At 39.3% G+C, this 20373-nt stretch overlaps 1 protein-coding gene across 1 annotated transcript in view; it reads left to right on the top strand.

Annotated features, from left to right (window-relative positions):
- The window catches only part of dnah5 (dynein, axonemal, heavy chain 5), a 148526-nt gene that overhangs the window by 6741 nt on the left and 121412 nt on the right, over nt 1-20373 (top strand). The window contains exons 2-15 of the mRNA XM_050046483.1: nt 11404-11538; nt 12267-12351; nt 12626-12798; nt 14085-14303; nt 14705-14842; nt 15653-15829; nt 16344-16457; nt 16668-16775; nt 17178-17300; nt 17638-17853; nt 18234-18260; nt 18956-19063; nt 19399-19484; nt 20043-20250. Coding sequence (XP_049902440.1) covers nt 11404-11538; nt 12267-12351; nt 12626-12798; nt 14085-14303; nt 14705-14842; nt 15653-15829; nt 16344-16457; nt 16668-16775; nt 17178-17300; nt 17638-17853; nt 18234-18260; nt 18956-19063; nt 19399-19484; nt 20043-20250 — 1917 coding nt within the window. The remainder of the gene's footprint in view (nt 1-11403; nt 11539-12266; nt 12352-12625; nt 12799-14084; nt 14304-14704; nt 14843-15652; nt 15830-16343; nt 16458-16667; nt 16776-17177; nt 17301-17637; nt 17854-18233; nt 18261-18955; nt 19064-19398; nt 19485-20042; nt 20251-20373) is intronic.

A 20373-nucleotide genomic window follows, 5' to 3' on the forward strand; every position in this document is an offset into this window, starting at 1 on the left:
AGCAGAAGAGCACGTTTTAAAATACATTTATTTTATCAATTAGTTATTAACTTTTACTATTTTTAGCAACTTGCCCGATCGGGCAAGTGAGTTGTTAGTTTACATGCCCGACCGTGAGTTTTACTTGCCCCAGGCAATCGGGCAATCCTTATTGTTGAGCCCTGATGATAAACAGCTCAAACCAGGGGTCTTCAACGTTTTACAGGCCAAGGACCCCTGAGCTGAAAGAGAGATGGGGGAGCAGGGACATACTGCTACATATATTCATTTTACTTTATAAAACTGAGTGGACTCAGCATAATTCTCTGTGTTTTTCCGGTCTTGCAGTTGCAGTTGTAGCATGGTTAGATGCATTGTCCTCACCCTCCGCACTTTGCTGTTGGTTTCTGAAGTGAATTGTGTGTCAGTCTCTTGCTCGAAAAGTTACAAATTGATCCATTGTGGCCCACAAGAATGTCTGTGCACTTGAAATAGAAATACAGCTAATTGGCCAATATGTGAAAAAAGAGTGCCGCACAGTGATTTAGCATTAGCTAGTTAAAATTATTGCGTAGGGATTCATGGGTAACAGTTTGCCTGTCATTAATGTTGTGTACTGTGAAGGTTTGTGAGGTTTCGCTTAGTAAGCAATTTCACACGAGAGGGAGTGATGTTGTACTGTATATCGTCACGGCTGTAATTGTCTTCGGACCGTATCACAGTCGTGACGATATACAGTACAACATCACAACCTCGAGTGTGATATTGCTTTTATACAACAGTTCAACAACAGCTTAAACAGCAATGTTGAGTAAGGAAATGTTAACAAAGGGTGATGAAATAAATTATTTAAGTATGTTATGTAGCTCCGCGAAAAAAACAGTTCCCCTAGTCTGTTGCCAGGCAACGCAGCACACACGCCAGGAACTCGCAAGCTACTTTGTATTTACATTGATCTGCAACTGTGTAACTTCATCCAGTTTGGCTGAAGAAACGTTGGCAAAACTGGATGTTGGCACAGCCGGATTCAGCTTCCACTCACTCTCCCTCATCCTCATCAGTAATAATAATAATATCCATCTTCTTGGTGTAACGCTATAGTGTCAGTTTGCGTCAATGTAGTGAGTGTGACAGTTGGTTAAAGGAGCTATATGTAAGAAATCCAAAGCAAATAGTCGTAAAATCCTCCTAATATATCACAGAGACTAAGGAATAATGTTCATATAACATACTGATCTCACCGACAACAATAGTACGGCCAGAATATTTGCATTTAAAAAAATATTTTACGGTCCGCAAATCATGTTTATGTTTTGAATTTGTGTTTTGGCCTGTTGCGCCACCTACCGCCATCTACCAGTCACACAGTCAGTAGAGTCTCAGCATCAGTTAAAGTTACAACTGAGCTACAGCAGCACGGCAAGCAGCATTAGCAGTGTCCCAGTACATAACATTAGCAGCCGGCTCCTCCGCTGTATCCCAGCAGCAGCGTTAGCAGCAGAGAAGCTGGACTTGCTCGAACGGTCCGCTGGAAAACCGAAGATCACGGATGCGGCGACACGGCCCTGCCACGGCAGCCATCCGTGGGCAAACAAATCAGTCTCCAGCGTTCCGCTGTCCAGCAACCTCAAATCTGTAGGGGAGGGGGCGGACACGACTCGTGGCAGTATTTTGAATTTGAGTGCAGTAACCGTTTTGGCCACATTCTTACATACAGCGCCTTTAATTAACAGTTGTATTTATATTTATAACACCTGTGAGCGGAGTGATTTTACTGTTACATGTCCCAGTGATGTACTCTATATTAGCACTCATGGAATGCCTCTCGTCCAATCAAATTACTCGGTCAGAACTAACTGTTGTATAATATGTAATAATATATAAGTGCTTTTCATGGTTGATCCTGGATTTAAAACAATACAGGATTCAAGCAAATAAAATGAGGCAATTTTAAGAAAATACAAAAAATATAAATAAATAGAATAAATAAAATAAAGATAAAATACCATCACTGAAGCAGATAAGCAAAGTTGGCAACTACTTGCCCTATAGACTACACTAAGGTACAGCAAATCAAACAATTAGAGTTATACAAAATAAAAGAATACAATAACTGATGACAAAATAAGGTAAAGACAATGAAGATATTCATAAAGATTTTTTGAACAGATAAGTCTTAAAAGGTGATTTAAAAGATTAGATAATCATTATCTTAAGGCAAAAAAAATGAGGGGAAACTAGAGAGCCAAATAAACCACCCGTGCAATATAATATTTAGACCATGTCAGAATTAAAAAACAACAACAAAACATTGCCTGTCAAACTCCACCATTATATTTTTACTCTGGTTAGCTGATACTATAGTCACTGTATGACTAGTATCAGTTGGTTAGCATACAATGGTAATGCATAAACCATACAGAGAGGTGTTTAGTTTCTGGAACCTAGTGATCTTTAAGAGTTTGTTTTACAGTCATTTTTAAAATTCATACCACATTGAGACAATATGCTTGAGGTGTGTGTGTGTGTGTGTGTGTGTGTGTGTGTGTGTGTGTGTGTGTGTGTGTGTATCAAAATGTTACATGCCCACACTGTATTCCAGTATATCAACAACCTTTCCACCCCCCACTGCCTCTCACCCTCATCCCTGTCTCTCTATCCCATTGTTGTAATAGACATGTAAGGTGAGAGCAGGGCCTTGATAATTAGCTTGTAGACAGACGGTCATCCAACACCGCATTATCTAGTTAGCAGTCCCCTTTTGGAGCAACTCTCTCATAATTTCAGGGCAGTAACCTTTCTCACATGGCAAATAAGGAGGCTGATTGCTCACATACTGTAGCAAAGCCACTTGTTCTCTGTCTTGTCTTCTTTGTTGGAAGCTGTAATTCTCTAATGTCATGAAAAGCAAAGCCAATTAAGACGGGGGAATGACCTGAAAGGAAGTGTCAGACTGAAAGCCCAACGATGCTGCATTTTAAACCAGACTATCAAAACAAGGTAAGGTGACCCAAGACTTCTGAAGTTACAGACGGCTTGGCTTCTAGGCTATCTACTTTGTTCAAATGTAATTCATCATTAATGTGTCAGCATTCAGGAAACACCTGATGTGTTTGTATCAAAATGTGGCAGGAAGAAAAGTTAAATAAGGCCAAAGCAGAGGAAAAGTTTAGAAGAAAAACAGGTTATATTTATGTGTGAAAACCTATGTGGAAATGTTTTAGTGTGCTGCAGGTTGTGCAGGCTTCCTACAAGGAGCAATAGCTTTTATCTGACAGAAGCTTTGGAGTGGTATGTTTATCTGAGAAAGATAAAGCAACCAGTGAAGAGTTCCACTTTTTCCTAAATGCAGTAGACCAAAGTGAAGTGATTTGAAACACCCCGAGCAAGTGCAAGGTCTTCAATGAAAATAACATCAGAGCTGTTTTCTGTATTTTATGGTTGCTACAGCTCTGAAAAAACACCACTACCTCCATGAATTATACATTTGAAAAGCATTTGAACACTTAGTTTAATTAAAATGCATGTCATAATTTTGCTGGGTTAAATTTGTATTTTAACATCTCTGTTACCGTCGTGACTGTGCAATTACAGAATTTGTGTAGAAATGACAATGTGAGGTCAGAACATTTTTTTCCCCTGCCTTTTTGGCATTTTATGGGTTTTGCTCTCATTTTGCGGTGGCTGAGATGTTTCGAATGAAATGCTTTCCCACAACGACTTGAAAAAAGGTGCGTTAATGGAAAACACAAATGCAAAAGCCATAATGAAAATGATGCATGACTTTTTTTCTGTTGAGCAACACTTATCAAAAGTGTTGAGCGACCAACTATAAATCAACCTTAATATTGCTATGTCTCCATACACAGCGACAGTTTAGGTGATATCAAGCCCGCAGGACCAGTGCTGGACTTTGAAGCCATTTTTACATAGTGGCCAAACAAGGAATTACAACTTCTGGGTCTGACATGTGACGCCACTGGACCCAAAAATACCCTTTTTCCCATTGACTGATTTTGTAAAAGAGAAGTCTGTAAATCTGTAAGTCTAGAAGAGTCCCACGATTAAACATTTTTATCCCCATTCAACTTAGCAGTGGGATAAACTGGAAGTTTGCCACTTGGCTGCCAGAGGTACTTGGACAAGCTCAGTCGCCCTAAAGCGTGATTTATACTTCTGCGTTGAATTGATGCTGTGCCTACTCTGCCGTAACCTATGCCATAGCCTGACGTGCACCTCCCCAGATATGTAAATACACACCTCAACGCAGACATCCTCTCTGTTTTTGTAAGCTAAAACCATTTCCCTCGGTGGAAACACTTTTAATTAATTATATTTCACAGATAAGAAACAATAAATTTCGAAGACAATGAAGCCTCCACAAAATAGCATTTCAAGTCTTGGGTGTGATTTATCCTGGCCTCATATGAGTCGAGGAAATCTCTGCTAGTTGATAAGCTAACTTATATAATGTAAAATGCCATAGGCTTGTGCAAATAACGTTAGCATGTTGTATTTGCTTGGAAACGTGTTGAGCAGAAGATGGTTGCTTTGTTGGTGAACCTTGTGAGTTGTAACGGAACCGAAATTTGTAGCGTTACCTTTGTTAAATGTTGCTTTTGTCCCTCGCTTTATATGAGTAGAGGAAAAGTCCGCTAGCCCCTAGTCTAATTTATACAATGTAAAATGCCATAGGCTTGTGCAAAAAACATTGTCATGTTTTATTTGTGGGTAAAATGTGTCCAGCAAAAGTGTTTTTTTGTGAATGCTGCCAGTTATAATGATGCCGCTTTGTGGATTTGTGTGAAATTGCCACTATTAAGCCACGTTTAATGTGTGTTTTGGGTGTGTTATGACCTAACTAAACTTCATAGCATTTGACAGAAACCCCGTCACCAACTAGTGTTTTGAGGTGTAACTGCAGAGTGACACAGGCAGATCACTGCTCAAGTATAAATGTTCACAATGGTGAAGGCCACATGCGTGGGCTACTGCGTAGGCTCTGCATAGAGCTGAAGTACAAGTACAAATGCTGCTTTAAGTCTCTAGTGGACTTGCTCTGTGGGCCCTACAATGTGGAAGATCTGGGTTAATTTATATCGTGGAAAACAAGCTATTTTGACAACGTTTCCCTTTCAAATGAGTAAGTTTCATTGTAAACATCCCTTGATGCTCACTTCCTTTGCCTTCATGTTTTCCGTTAATGCGCTTCTGTTTTTCGACTTTGCAAAGCATTTCAGATATGCAGTTTGTTCAAAACATCTGTGACCATAGAAAACCTTTGGTCTTTCATGTTTAGTATAATTCAGGCAACAGACTAATATTGGTATGTTGTGCTGTTACAGCCTTTAGGTTATACAGTTCTTCCATAACTTGGTTTTACAGATAAGATAATAAGAAGACTATATTTACTTACCTGCACCGGTCTTCCACCTGCACAGCTACACATTATTCCTTGGCCTTATCCTGTTAGAGCAGTAATACCTGAGGTGTGTTTTCCTTTCTTCATGTATGTCTGTGCACCTTTACCTGCATATATTGTGTGTTAATTCACAATTGAGCATATGATGTACAAGTGCATATAGCTCACAAACTCTCCATGTCTGTCATGCTGTTTGAACAGCTCATTGAGGATTATGTCAATTCTGACTGCATCTGGTTGTGAAAACTCGTACACTACTGATAGGAATGGCCATTAAACATAAAGCAGGCATAGCTTCAGCTCAGCTGTCTGACTGGTCACCACTGTCAACTTGATAGGGCTACTCACTCTAAGGGTGAGAGTATACAGCTCCCCTGTGTAGATGCAGATGAGAAAGCGATAGCAGGTTATAGAGAAGATATAGAAGGGTTTAAGTCAGAGAGGCGAGGAGCTGTCATGTCACAGGTGTTTAGAAAGCAGCTCTGGAAACACACCGTTTCCAAGCTCATTCAGGTAAGAGAAAAAAAAATGTTGCACTGTTGTTTTTGTTGCAGTGTCATTTGAGAATTCTGTCTCCCATTTTAGTTTATCCATCCAGAGAATTCTTTTCTATTTTGCCAAGCACTGGCATCTTTCATTTACCACAGTTAAAAGGACAAAACTAGCTGCAAAACTTAATCCACAATTACTGTGTTGACTTTGACAGCATGTGTTATTTCTATTCCCCAGAAAAGAGATTTGGATTAAAATGGACTAAATCATTTCCCGTGTTTATTTGAGGTTCAGCAGGGCACTGAAAACATTTTGAATTGCTTTTTTTTTTTTTTAAATATATAAATTTTCTGACTATATTCCTGCCAAAGCGTTCTGCACATTTTTGTAGCTGTTTTCTCTTTAATTCCAAAAGCCACAGTTTGTTTATTATAGGGATTGTCAGTCTAGCCACAGCTTATCTCAGGATGGAGCTTGTTTGCCTCTGAAAGCTATTAATGTTGTAGATGTTATTACATGGGTTTGTCAGTGCTGGCTTCTGTGTTATGGGAATAACTAAATGTGGTTGTGTTGTGTGCCTGTCTGTCATTGCTGGAGCCTGTTATTGTTGGCTTCTGTATTCATGTGTTTGTGTATTGCATTCAGCAGTGACTTAGTCTGCTCGGTAGAATAAGCTGTAGCACACTGCGTTGTGTCTGTATTGTTAGTCTCTGGGCTGAAGACTGAGATGGCTGTTCACACAACTTTGAATAAAGGCAGAGACAAGGTGTGAAACGACTGGTCGCCCAGCAACTGATGGCTTGGCATGCTTTTTTTCTGCTCGACCTGTGATGCGAGTGTTTGGTTGTATACAGTGTGTGTGTGTGTGTGTCTGTGTGTGTGCGTGTGTCTGTGTGTGTCTCTATGTGTATCTCAAGAGACGTTAACAAGGTTGGAGTGATTCATTGCCAGAGCTTTGCAGTGGTTTATTTAAACATATTTGAAATAGGTAAATATTTGTCTTTATTTTCTTTTAATGTAAAATGTTGTGATTTTTAAAAAAGTCTTAAATGTACTTTTGGACGTGTCATTTTTGTGTTTCAACCTCAACAGTGGAAGTGAAAAACACCTGCTCAGCTTTGCAGAATATTTCTCATTGGAAAGTCAAATATGAAGATCACTCATCTTGAAATGAGATCACACGTCTAGAGTTTAAAATTGTACAGTTAGTGTTGCGCAGGTCTTACACATGTGATCCATATTGTTGGTTACAAAAGATGTCTCTGTTCTCACATTTAAGATACACCTTACAGGATTAACTCTATAGAGCGCTGATTTCATTGCAACATTTATTTACATTAAGGAAGTATTTCACTGAAGAAAGATGGTCTTTTCATAAAACTAGGCTGTCTGTGCAGCAGGGAGATGAAAAATGTTCATGCTTGAACTGACTGAACTGGGTGCAGAGAGAGAGTAAATTTCAAGTCGCAATGTTGTGCTTAGCAACCGTTGTGATATCTGCTGAAGTGATCTGTGACTTGCAGCCACTGTTCCAGAGAGACATTTGTTGGTGCTTGGCAAATATTACTATATTGCTTTTTTTTTGTGATTAACATTTTTATTTTCATTGTTTCAACAATACAATAGGAACAGTAACCCCCCTCCCCCAACAAACAAACCCTTCCCAAGCCACCACCATCCATGCTGATCCCTTTCTGGTTACCAACATCAACCATTGTGCTCCTTCATGTACAGCTATTACAGCTACACAGCCTGCATCAATGTAGACAAAACACAAAATAACTATAACAAAATTAGACACAGAAAATGACTCCAAACAAGGTTAATACAGCACAAAGTAATCACTGCATTAAAGAGATAGTTGGTAAACAAATGAAAAAATAAAAGCAATAATAGCTGGATAAAATGCAAACACATAAGAAGCACTATTCTGTATTTACTCACAATAATGAAAACTTGCATCTCTCCACCATCCAACCCCTTTCAGGAACCCTTTAAAAATTTTATGTATTTGCCCCACTTTGCTTCATATAGATCCAATCTACCCAGTTGTTTATATGACATCTTTTCAAATGCTGCAACTCGTGCCATCTCTACAGCCCACTCTTGAAGAGAGGGAACCCCCTCCGTCTTCCATCCTCTGATAAGTATTTGTCTGCCAATCATAATACTGGTTTGGACAAAACTTTTGATATGTTTATCCTCTCGTACCAGAACTGAATCATCACCCAAAATAAATAATCTAGGTATAAATGGCATTTGTATCTCTGTGATCTCACACAAATTATCATAAATATTGATCCAGTATTGCTGGACTTTATCACATGACCATAAAACATGAACTAAATCACCTTCCTCAGATTTGCATCGCCAACAATTTGATGTGGGTAATAACCCTAATCTAAATAATCTGGAAGGAGTCCAATAAAAACGATGTATAATTTTGAATTGAATAAGACGTACTCTTGCATCCCTTGAAACTACTTTAACACTTTTACAAATTCTGTTCCACTCTTCATCGCTGAATGTCAGATTCAGATCCCTTTCCCATGTCTTCTGCAAAGCTGAAATGGGCCCGTTGCCAAGAGTCTGAATCATCATAGAATAATAGACAGCCGCCTCGTGCCCCTTTCCATAACTCTTTATAATTTTATCTAGGAATTCTGCATTTTGGGGAACCGCCGCACCGGACCCGAAAATCCCCACCAGCATATGTCGAAGTTGCAGGTACCTAAAAAATTGAGATGTAGGGATATTGAACTGCCGCACCAGATCCCCAAAAGATTTTAAGGAACCATCACAATACAGATCACCCAATGTGACCACACCATTCTCCCGCCATATTTTCCAATAAATGGGGAATTTACCAATTCGTAATTTAGGATTTAACCAGATACTTGAAGAGACATTCAGAAAGGGATCAAATTTAAATACTCGAGAAACCTTAGTCCAAATTAATTTCAGATGAGAAATTATTGGATGTGTTTTTGCTTTTTTACTTAATTTAGTAGACAAGACTTGAATGGGTGATAGAGGGGCCATTACAGCTTGTTCCATACAGTACCATGGGGGGGCCCTTTCGGGAGGAAGAGACCAATGGGCCAGGTGCCTTAGATTAAAAGCGTAGTAGTAAAACAACATCTTTGGCAGCCCTAAGCCTCCTCTATCAACTGGTCTTTGTAACTTGCTGTGGTTCAAACGAGGGCGCTTACCATTCCAAATAAATATCTTGGATATCCTGTCAAACCTTTTAAAATAATAATGGGGAATTTCTAAGGGGAGGGACTGTATAAGATAATTAAGCTTGGGAACACAGTTCATTTTCAAAACGTTAACTTTACCTGCCATAGATAAATTAAGAGTTGCCCATCTCTCAACATCACAAGAAATTTTCTGTAATAATGGGTCAAAATTGACTTTGACCTACTATATTGCTTTTTGAGAAAGTTAATAATTCCACAGATTGTGTGGGTAAGTAAATTACAGGTAGACACTATTTTTTATATTTGCTGTGTTTTACTATCCAAACTTGAATGTCAATTTAATTATGGTCTGATCTCTTTTAAAGCTGCTCAGAGGCTAATGTGTTTCTGCTCTGCTCTCACTAACCTCGTTGACACACACAGCTTGTGAGGTTGTTGGCATGCTCCACCTTACTCTGGCTTCACATGACCAACTCCCCAGGCTCTAACTAACAAGAATCAATACTTTGACTCTAAACCACCTTGACTTGTAGTCGAATTATCCCTTCTCTCTTTATATCTCAGTCCATGCCTCTCGCTCCTGTTCCTTCTCGTGTTCTTACCTGTTACAATATCATGTTCCAGTCGTTCCTATCTTTTTTCCTCCCTATATTTATTTCCTCTTCCTTTGATTTCTCACGTCTTTCCATTTCCCCACCCCTCTTGCCTTCCTTTATCATTTTTTCCTGCGTATGCACAACTACCTATCCTATACTCAGTCTGTCTCACTTTGTCTTTTTTTGGGATCCTGTTTTTCCTTAGCTCTTTACATCCCTTGTGTGTGTTTTTGACCATATATTCAGCTCTTACTTCCTCTGCTGTTTCATGTCAGTCATCCTTACCATCTTTTGGATTTGGAATCTTTCCTCAATGTTCCTTTTAAGGCTTTATTCAGGGTTTTATCTGATCTATCCCTCAAAATCTGTCACATCTGTTCTCTCCAATCTGATTCTCAGTACAATCCATGGGGACTCACTTAGGGAGCTTGCATGTACAGTATGTCCTGTGCTCCAGTGAAAACAACAGACTTTAGCAGTCGGTTAAAAAAACAGTTTAGGGACAAGGCTACACAGCAGTGATATCACTCTTCTGTTAAGTACATACAACCACATGGATGTGTGCTTAGAATACAAGGAAGAAAGAGGAGAGAAGGGCAGAGCCTGGCCAGAGAGAAACTTGATCAGTTAATAGGTCATCCTAAATGTTAAAGTTTAATCCAGCTGTTAACAATTGTCTAAACAGATAGGTTTATGAAAGAGCTAGCTCTCAAGTGTTCTTTTTTTGGCACGGCAAGTAACAGTAGGACATTTCCTGCTTTGTTGTAGAAGAGGGCCTTTTTTAAAAGATGGTCTGACCATGGTGACGTCAATGCAAAAAAATATTTTAAGCCAGAAAGAACTATTCCTGTCATCCCCTGTTTAAAACCTAGACAAATAGAAGGAAGTGTAAATGAGAGAATTTAAATGCACCCTGCAGCTGGCACACCATGCAACGCCAGGTTTCATGTAATTTATTGGCTGACCTTGTTCCTGTGTTACCTAGCAACCCATTGTGGTTGATGTTACTACTCCACCATCCTAAATACAAGCCATGGCCTGTTGTAAACTGGTTGTGTTGTTTGTTGTGCCATTCAAATAAAGCTGAATGGTGCAGACTTTGGAGGGCTGCCAAGGAGAGAAATGGAAGCACTTTTCAAAAGTAGAAGGATGAAAATGGAGATGGTACATTCGGGATCCTTGTAGGGATACTGACATCTGTTTTGAGCAGTTTCTGTTGTTCTTGTGTGGAGCTAAACACAAAGTACGGATATATACTGTGCATCGACAGTATACTGAGGCTTTTTCACTCAAATGTTTTTTACTACTCATTCACTGAAACTGTACATAAGTGTGGTGAGCACAAAGTGGAAGACTACAGGAGAACTTCAATCATCTGTAATTACCAACAGCCTTATGACCACAAACAAAGTATGTGAAGTATGATTTAATGGCTTAGTGCACTGTTTGGTCATGTGATGGCTTATCTCGTTATGTATTTCTCTCACTGAATTATTTCAATGCTGTTAAGTTTTTTCTTGTCTTATCATCATTGAATCACAGCTGAATTCGGTTTTATTTTTGTCACTTCAGAATGTCGACTTTCTTTTAAAAGCATCTAATTTGCACTCATTCAATAGGAAATGGATATGTTGTATCTTTATTCAGTTTAAAAGTAACTTGACACCCCATCCTAATATTAAAAATGTATGTATGTGGGGTTTTTTTTTAGCAAAAGTTGAAGGAAGAACGGGAAGCTAAGCGGGCCCAGTTGGACGGAAGACATGACTACATCCTCAGTATTGTGGCTTCGTGTCTGGGACTGGAGAAATCCGATGTGGAAGATGCCACACTGGAGGGGAATCAGGTACCCCACATTCATGCTTACGCACTCTTCAGACATTTTTTGTAGAAAACCACAGTCGTCTTAAAGGTCCAGTGTGTAGGATTTAGTGGCATCTACTGGCAGAAATGGTATATAGTAGTCCAGCCATGTTGTTCTACGGTAGCCCAAAATAGACAAACCAAACGCCGGCTGTAGATAGAGCCATTCACGTTATTGCATTTTCATGTCGGCCATCATAGTTCTCCTACACAGTTGTCACAGAGTTGAGAGAATTGGGTGTGAGTTACTTATTTGGGGTCTGGTTAATAGTTAAGAGTTCTACAGTAAGCAGTCTAACAGCTACACGATGTAAAGGCAATCCAGGCACTCTGAAAAATATAGAAAATGAGGACGGAAAAATTTTTAAAGCCTTTATTGTACTGGCTAAATCATTAAAAGAGTCAACATATTTCAACCACTGTAGGTCTTCAGAATACAGAAACTCAATCAAAGAGCTTTTTGGATCCATCATCTGGATGCTTTAAAGTATCCTGGTCTCATTGAGGATATCTCTAGATTTTTCAGGGTGCCTGGGTTGCCTTTCTGTTGATCCTGTTTCCTGTCTCCATGAGCACCCGACTCTAGGTTTTAATCTACATTTGTATGTACAGAGCAACCAGGCGTCTTTCTTTTTCTTTAGCTACACAATTTCTCCCAGTTTGGAGACTGTTGTCTGAAAGTGCTGAAAGTTTTGTTTTCATCTTTCTCAGATTGACCGCATGGAGCAGTTCTTTGTGGCGGAGGGTCTTCCACACCTCATGTTCTACTATCAGGACACTGAGCCAGTTGAAGCAGGTAACATGTGAAAGTGATCACTCACCAAGTCACAATAAATGAAATATATAGACCATATCTAATTGTTGGCAACACATCAACTTGATGCTCTGTGAATCAACTTATACCTTTGTCTGTAACAGCAATCGCTTTAGTATTGAGAAGGGCTGGGAAATCAATTATAGTTGTATAGTTGTAGTAGTCAGATGCAAAATCCTTCCTTTCAGGATCACAGTGGAAATCAAGCAAGTTGTGATGATAACTTGTGTTGTTTGGATGTGTAATTCTGTTTCAGCAGCAGCAGCAGCAGCGTCTGCGCCCTCCCAGCTCGTTGCCCAGCAGCCTGGTCGCAGCAAGAAGTCTAAAGTGTTTGTGACAGACGGGAGAGATGTGGCGCTGACTGGAGTGTGTGTCTTCTTCACCAGAGCCAACACTTCCAAGGCAATCACCTCTGAGAACATACACAGAGTGAGTCACTTTGTACCGTTTTGGAAATGTAAGCGTGGACTCATGACTTTCAGGGTGAACATTTTTTACTGTGGGGCCTTCTTTCTCTTGAATGACAAATCCAAACAGACCGATTCCTTCAATGTAACAGAAGATGAAAGTTTCAAATGACAAAAGAACATTTGATTCCTTTTCCTTTGGCACTGATTTCTCTTTGAGCCCATTCATGTGATAAATGGTTTCCCTGAACTAAGACAGCTTCTTTTCATCCAGAGCGAGCGAGACAATAGGGGGACAATAGCACTCTGATACCACGGGCAGTTCTGGCTATTGATTCTTGCTGATCACCTGCTGTCAGCAGCAAAGCTAATCACCACTACTGATAAATGGGCATGTTTGCTACAAGATGCTCACAGCAAGAGGGGGAGGAAGGACTACTTGGTGTGTGTTTGTGTGTGAGAGAGAGCTTGTTTGTACATGCCCACTATGGGTGTACCTGCCATGCCAGAAAGCAGTGTAGAAGTACGACAGTATTTTAACTCATTTAAATTGAAAAACAAACAAATGAGCTTGTGAGTTGCTGTGAGAAAGTCATGATGATCATGTCAGGTTTTGTGGTTTCATGCCAAATGGTTTAGTGATGTCCATGCATTTACCCAAGGTACTCGGTTTGCTGTTGGAAACTTGCCACATTGTAACAGTTGTTTCTGTAAGTAATGATGATGAGGCAGAGATAAAACTGATTTGTCTTTAAAACTGTCTTTGTCTTTAACTTAATAGGTTGTGTTACCTTCAGTATAAGGCTCAAATATGTTTTTGGGGCTCCACGCATTTTATTATTTCTTTTTGTTTTGGCCAAAAATGGCTCTTTTGATGATAAAGGTTGCAGGCCCCTGGTCAAGGCCATACAGGCAAACCGATATCTAAGCAATACCTTTCACACTGGATGGTGGAGGCTATTGCTATGTCCTAAAGCTCTCCAGACCCCATCTGATCTATGCGTTTACTCCATTAGGGGCATGGCAGCATCCTGGGTCCTATTCAAGGGCAGGATGTATATTTGGCTGTTAGTTGGGCCTCACCTCACACTTTTACAAGGCTCTACAAATTGGATATTACTGCACCAACACTGGCACATACAATGAGACGTACCCCATAGTACACCCCACTGTAAAGGTACCTCACTGATGCTATCGCAGAACCAGGGTTATGGTCCTATCCTAAAGTTTTTGAATTCAGTAAAATGTTGAATTGTTTTTTTTTTTTTGCAATGATTTTTGCATGTGTGCCCTTTTGTCTCTTTCTAGGATGTAAATTTCAATATGTTGGACACAACAGATGGGGGTCTGCTAAAAAGTGTGGAGCAGTTGCTCTCTGAGATCTTCATCCCCACACTGAGAAAGATGAACCACGGCTGGGGGGAACTGGCCAGTCCTCAGGCCCAGACTGTCAAACAGGACTTCTTATCATCATTGGAAAGCTTTGTGTCCGTTTTGGCAGGAGCACAGGAGAGCCTGCAGGAAAAGGTAAAGAGCAGACTCTGGTACACATCAAGAGTAAGTTAATTGTTGTTTAATTGTTAATGCACAAGTGTAACAGTTATGAAATACCCAATGGAGAAATGCAGATGACTTGAGTCAAAAGCTAATTTAAATGTTGGTGCACTAACCCATGCTAGTGCTTGAGAACCTATATTTTGCTTAACAAAATCACAGAAAAATGCATACTTATTTGGATTAAAGTAGACAAAACAAGGCTATTTGAACATTTATGAACCTTTTTCATCAGTGTTTATTTAAAGCAGTAGGACCATATTTTCTTATTTTGAATATTTCCTCATAAGAGCACACCCAGGCACATTAAAAAAAAACCAAAATAAATTCTGGACACCACGGTTAAAAAAAAACATGTCATGGCTTGCCTTCAGGTTACCTTGAAAGAGTGTGACACATTTGACCTGCGGGTGCTGAAAGGCCCATCAGACTACATGGCAGCAGCCAACAGCACAGAGACCACAGAAAAGATAGAGGCCTGCATGAAAATCTGGATCAAACAGATAGAACAGGTAAGACATGTTAGGTAAGAGGTAAGATGCTATCCTCACACATATCACACTGATTATTTGTTCTTAAACTTGCTGTATTCCTATTAAGGTTGCTGAAAATACCAATAATTTAATACTTCACTGATCTCTGTTAATTATACACTTGATAGTATCGCAAATACCGAAGCTATGAAAAAAGAGACCTACAACCAAATTTTCAAAACAAGGCTGCACAGGTAAAACAGCAACGAAGAAAATCAATTGGTCCTCAACCTGTGGCTGTTGGGTCATTCTTTCCATCAACAGATCCAACACTTTAATAGAGGTGTGTATTCAGTGGGTTTTTCTGTACCAGGACTGGTATTGGTATAAATTTCTTAAAAAGTCTATTTTGTGTGCCTAAGACTTTTTTTCTTTTTGCCATCGGATTGAAAGGAGTGTTGAGAATTTTATTTATTTTCTATAATGTTTCAAATTCTGGTATCGTTACAACTGTTGCTTCTATGTTTTGCACGGAATGGCTCGTGGCCAGATTCTGAAAAAGAATTTCTGAGATCCAAGTTTGCTTGAAATGTCTTTTGGATGTGCTTTGTATCACATCAAGCTGAACAGGCTGTTCAGAAGTGCGAGACAAATACTTGACTGGATATGTGCTAAATGTTACATGAAGCTGGAGCATCAAATACTTAAAATGCATTTTCATCCTGAAAAGCTATGTGGCAGGCTAGATGCAAAATATATATACATTTTTTATCCCACAGCATACAGTATTAAAGAATGTTGTGTTTCAGTAATATTTTTGTTATGCAGAAATGATGCTCTGTTCTCCAGGTTCTAGCTGAGAGTGACCAGCTGAGAAAGGAGGCTGATGACCTCGGCCCTCGGGCAGAGCTGGACCACTGGAAGAAACGAATGTCCCGCTTCAACTACCTTCTGGACCAGCTGAAGAGCCCTGATGTTAGAGCTGCACTGGGTGTGCTCTTGATGGCCAAATCTAAACTTATAAAGGTCAGAATTTACTGGCACTCACCGCTAGATTTTAATCTTATATGTTATGTATGTTCACATTTGCTTGATTTTGCTGCTTCATAGGACACTATATTAATTCTGTCAAAACCTTTTCTGTCCATAATATCAGCATTTCATGCTTTAAAAGACTGTCAGTGTGACACAGTCTTACATCAGTACTGTTCAGCTGTAATATGAGAGGGCGCCATACTGTTTCCTGTACTGTAAAAACGGAGGCTGGAAAAAACTGAGATTAAACGATAAAACTAAGCTGTGTTGATCAAATGTTAACCAAGATTATGTTACTGTGTTGCCCATTTGTTGTCTCAGATGTTTTCAGAAACATATTTTAGCTTATTCTTTAACTATATTTTGAGATTGTTTGTGACCAGCTGGCTGCCATATTGTTTCCTGTGTCATAACAGACAAGGTTGCATTACATCACATTTTGTGAAAAGACCGTTTTCCAGCAGTGAAATACTTCTTTAAATGCAATAAGTGTTTGTTTTTGTAGTCATGGCGGGAACTGGACACCAGGATCACTGATGCAGCCAACGAGGCCAAAGACAATGTCAAGTACCTGTACAGCCTGGAGAAGTTTTGTGACCCTCTTTACAACAGTGACCCTGTAAGAAAAATGATTTAATCTTTTTAAAGATGAAGTGGTCTGCTGCATTGAAGGCAAAACAAATGCACAGTATCCCTCTCGTGAGTCTAGTTATGAAAGTAGAATATTACACAAATACTGTTCAGTGTTTTTTATATGTGCAAGGGCACGTCATTGCATAATGTATAATTGTACAAACACTCACGAGTTATAATCCTTGTTTCACTTCAGGTATCGATGGTGGATGCAATCCCAGGTCTGATCAATGCCATTAGAATGATTCACAGTATTTCTCGCTACTACAACACATCAGAAAAGATTACGTCGCTTTTTGTCAAGGTAGGGGTGGCTGCTACTGCACACAATACAACAGTGATGAAGTGGATTATACCGTAATCAACAATGGGATTCGGCAAAGCCGGCTGCCTGCAGTCTGGATATTGTGTTCATGTAACCTGGAGATCTGTGATTTTCATGTTTTTATGGATGAATAAAACGAACCGTTGAAACATTAATTGTTTGCCCACTAAGGGTATTGTTACATGAACCCAGAGTGAAAAACAAGACTTACTCACAGAATGATTTGTAAAATGTAATTTCTAACATGTCATCCACCCTTGCTCATGATGATGTGTGCACTAACATTTAGCAACTGTGGCTACATGTGTAGTCTCAAGATGTTTGTGTCCACAAAGCGTTCAAATGCATATCATATCATATATTTCCCATCAATACCTCCAGGTGACGAACCAGATGATCACAGCCTGCAAGGCCTACATCACAAATAACGGCTCTAACTCAATATGGGACCAGCCTCAGCAAATTGTAGCTGACAAAATCAAAGCTGCCATTCACCTAAACCAGGTACTGCTTATTGGTAGAATACATTATTTATAATGTCTATCATTACTCTCTCTTAGATTTTTGTTTTTGCGTTCATATCAAATGTTCTTTGTAGCATATTGTAGCTACACTAACTCTTAAGAATCTGCCCATTTTAACATTTGTGTATATTGTATTGTTTGTCGTCTAGATGCTTTGTTGAAAGACAGACACCTGAGTGTTCCCAATGCCATTGCCATGATATAAGAAATGTTAAAGAAGGAAGCAAAGTTACTTGTCATTGTAAACCACCTTGATGTGATGGATGAGTGAAAATGAAAGTGACCAGTTTTTCTGCATGTCAAACTTTGTCCTCTAGGAGTATCAGCGGTATTTCCATAAAACCAAGGAGAAGCTGGAACAGACTCCTTCAGAGAGACAGTTTGACTTCAGTGAGATGTACATATTTGGGAAGTTTGACACATTCCAGCGACGACTCAACAAGATCCTGGATATGTTCAGCACCATTTCCACCTACTCTGCCCTGCAGGACTCTAAGATAGAAGGACTGGAGACCATGGCCACCAGGTTTCAAGTGGGTACATTGTTAGATCAGGTTGTTGTCAAGAAATTCTTTCAACTGCTACTGCTAGACAGCTGAGCCACTGTTTCTTCTGTCATTCAGTGATGTTGGAATATGTCAGTAGATTGCAGCTCAGGAGAGAATAGTTTGTGTCCAGAGCTTCAGGCTGTAGAATAATGTGACCTTGTCAGACTATAGTCTTTTTCCTTGGTTTCCTGTTGGGAGAAATACTTTGACAATATTAATGTTCACAAAATCAATTTGTATTGTCTTGAGTCGTAGAAAAAACATTTAAATTTCTTGATTCACTGTCAAATTGGTGTTGAGATGTTTTCCCTTGAGAGTGTTTTGATGTGAGCTGTGTGTTTGTCTCTGCTTCCTTGGATGTACAGACTGCAGAAATGCAGGGAAAATGGGAGGTAATGTCTCAATGCTGTCCTCAGCTTTTAGTATTGCATGGCCCATTTTCATAGTTGACGGCATGCAGTGGTGAAATTCATAGACATTAAATTTCTACCAGTGTACATATCACAACAAAGTCAAAGTCAAAACAGTTTGACAATACTAACTGCATGGAACATGAACAAAGTAACAACTCCAAAATGTGTTTGTCATATGTTGCTCTACTGACTTTGATGTTCAGTTATTTTCTCCAGCAATTTATTTGCAAATTTTTTGCATGTCATCCAGTTTACACACTGTGATTTCATTAGTTGTTTGATGGCCCACGTAACCAGAAAGAGCTGAATTAAAATAGAGCACAGAGCTCTCCTTTTGCAGATGCTGACAGTAAACACCTCAATATGTACATAATTTATGGTAAGATTTTGTGTTATATTTCCTCGATGCTCTGTTTGTCCTTTGATATTTTAAACTCAGATTAACTCCCTGACTTGGATGGTATGTTGCTAACATCAGTGCAGTGACACACAATTGGTCAAGGAAATTAGATTAAAGAATCTAAAGTATAATAGCAAAATTACCAGCTGCAGCAGAACAATGAGGCTAATTTTTGAGAGGCCTTAAAACCTTAGATTTAGAACTGATTAATGTTCAAATATAAAACTGATTGTACGTATTTGTTTGGATGGCTGTGTGTTTGTGTGTGAGAAAGGCTATTGTGCTGAACATGAAGAAAAAACATTACAGTTTCCTCGACCAGAGGAGAACTGACTTTGATGTCGACTATGAAGAATTCTGCAAAAGCACCTCTGAGCTTCATGTAAGTTTAATATTGCAGACACGACTAATTAGTTTGTGTCCTCTATATTGTACACAACAATTAATGGGCCTTCACATCCACACAGGTGTTTTCAGTTATTATGGCTAATTAGGCCTCTGCTCAGGTTGAGGTTGGATGGGACAGTACTTGGATTGAGGTCATTACAGCCCACTTACATGTCTGTACATTCCCACACTGTGCTGTGAAAAGGTTGAATTAGTCAATAAGTGAAAACACCTGTGGCTTACTTTGTTATACTGTAGGCATGACCCAGTATGAACAATCTGCTGTGTCCTTTCTCAATATTATTTTGATATTGGTCTTTGTGCTTCCAGAATCAGCTGAAGAGTTTCATGGATAGCACTTTTGAAAAAATTCACAACACAGAGAGAGCTCTAAATGTGTTGAAGAAATTCGAAAGGTAAGTATTTCTCAGTCTGGTTGTTAGGACAGAAAAGTTCTAATTCAAAATCAGATTCAGAAATGGTTTGCACATACAAGGAATTTAATTTGTTGACTTGGTGTGAAACAGTAAACATAGTATAAAGACATGATATAAAATAAAAAGAATGTGGAAAAAATATAAGAATGTGTAAAAATATATCTGATTATTTTTCTGCAATTCTCTCTTCCACCAGTTAGTAATAGTCAATTACATTCACATGGTGTCTCAGGCTTAAACCAGGGGAAGAAAACAAAAAAACAGCATGACTCTGAATAAACCTTTATCATTTCATCTCATTAAACAATAATATAATTGCTGCATTTCAGAGGTTAGCCAGTTCAAGGTTCTTTATTTGTGCATACTAGCTCCCTGAGATTCTGCCACATCTAAAGGACGACCTTGACCTAAAACAAAGAAGATGTAATTGCTGGAATACCATATTACACTTAATTCTATTCACATTTATTTCATTATTCTAATACTGGTTGCCTTTTTTTTTTTAAACTACTTCTATTTCCGGACCTACAAAAACAGACTGGGCATCCCAGACCTTGGTATTGATGAGAAGTACCAGCGCATTCTGCAGAACTATGGCCGAGACATTGAAATGGTCTCCCGCATCTACATGAAGCAGAAACTGGACCCCCCTGTTGGCCGGGACCTGCCCCCCGTGGCGGGCCGTATCATGTGGGCTCGGCAGCTGTCCAGCAGGATCCAGGTTCCCATGGATCTCTTTCAGCAGGTAATATTGAATTTCTGCCTCTCTACAGTGAAACCTGACTGGGCCTAGGTGTTGTTTTTGTTGATTTACAATAGAATTGTTTGTGCATTTTCCACCCTGAACTTATACAGTACCAATTCTGTA

The sequence above is a fragment of the Epinephelus moara genome, chromosome 6 (genome assembly GCF_006386435.1).
Source record: "Epinephelus moara isolate mb chromosome 6, YSFRI_EMoa_1.0, whole genome shotgun sequence".
NCBI classification, from domain to species: domain Eukaryota; kingdom Metazoa; phylum Chordata; class Actinopteri; order Perciformes; family Serranidae; genus Epinephelus; species Epinephelus moara.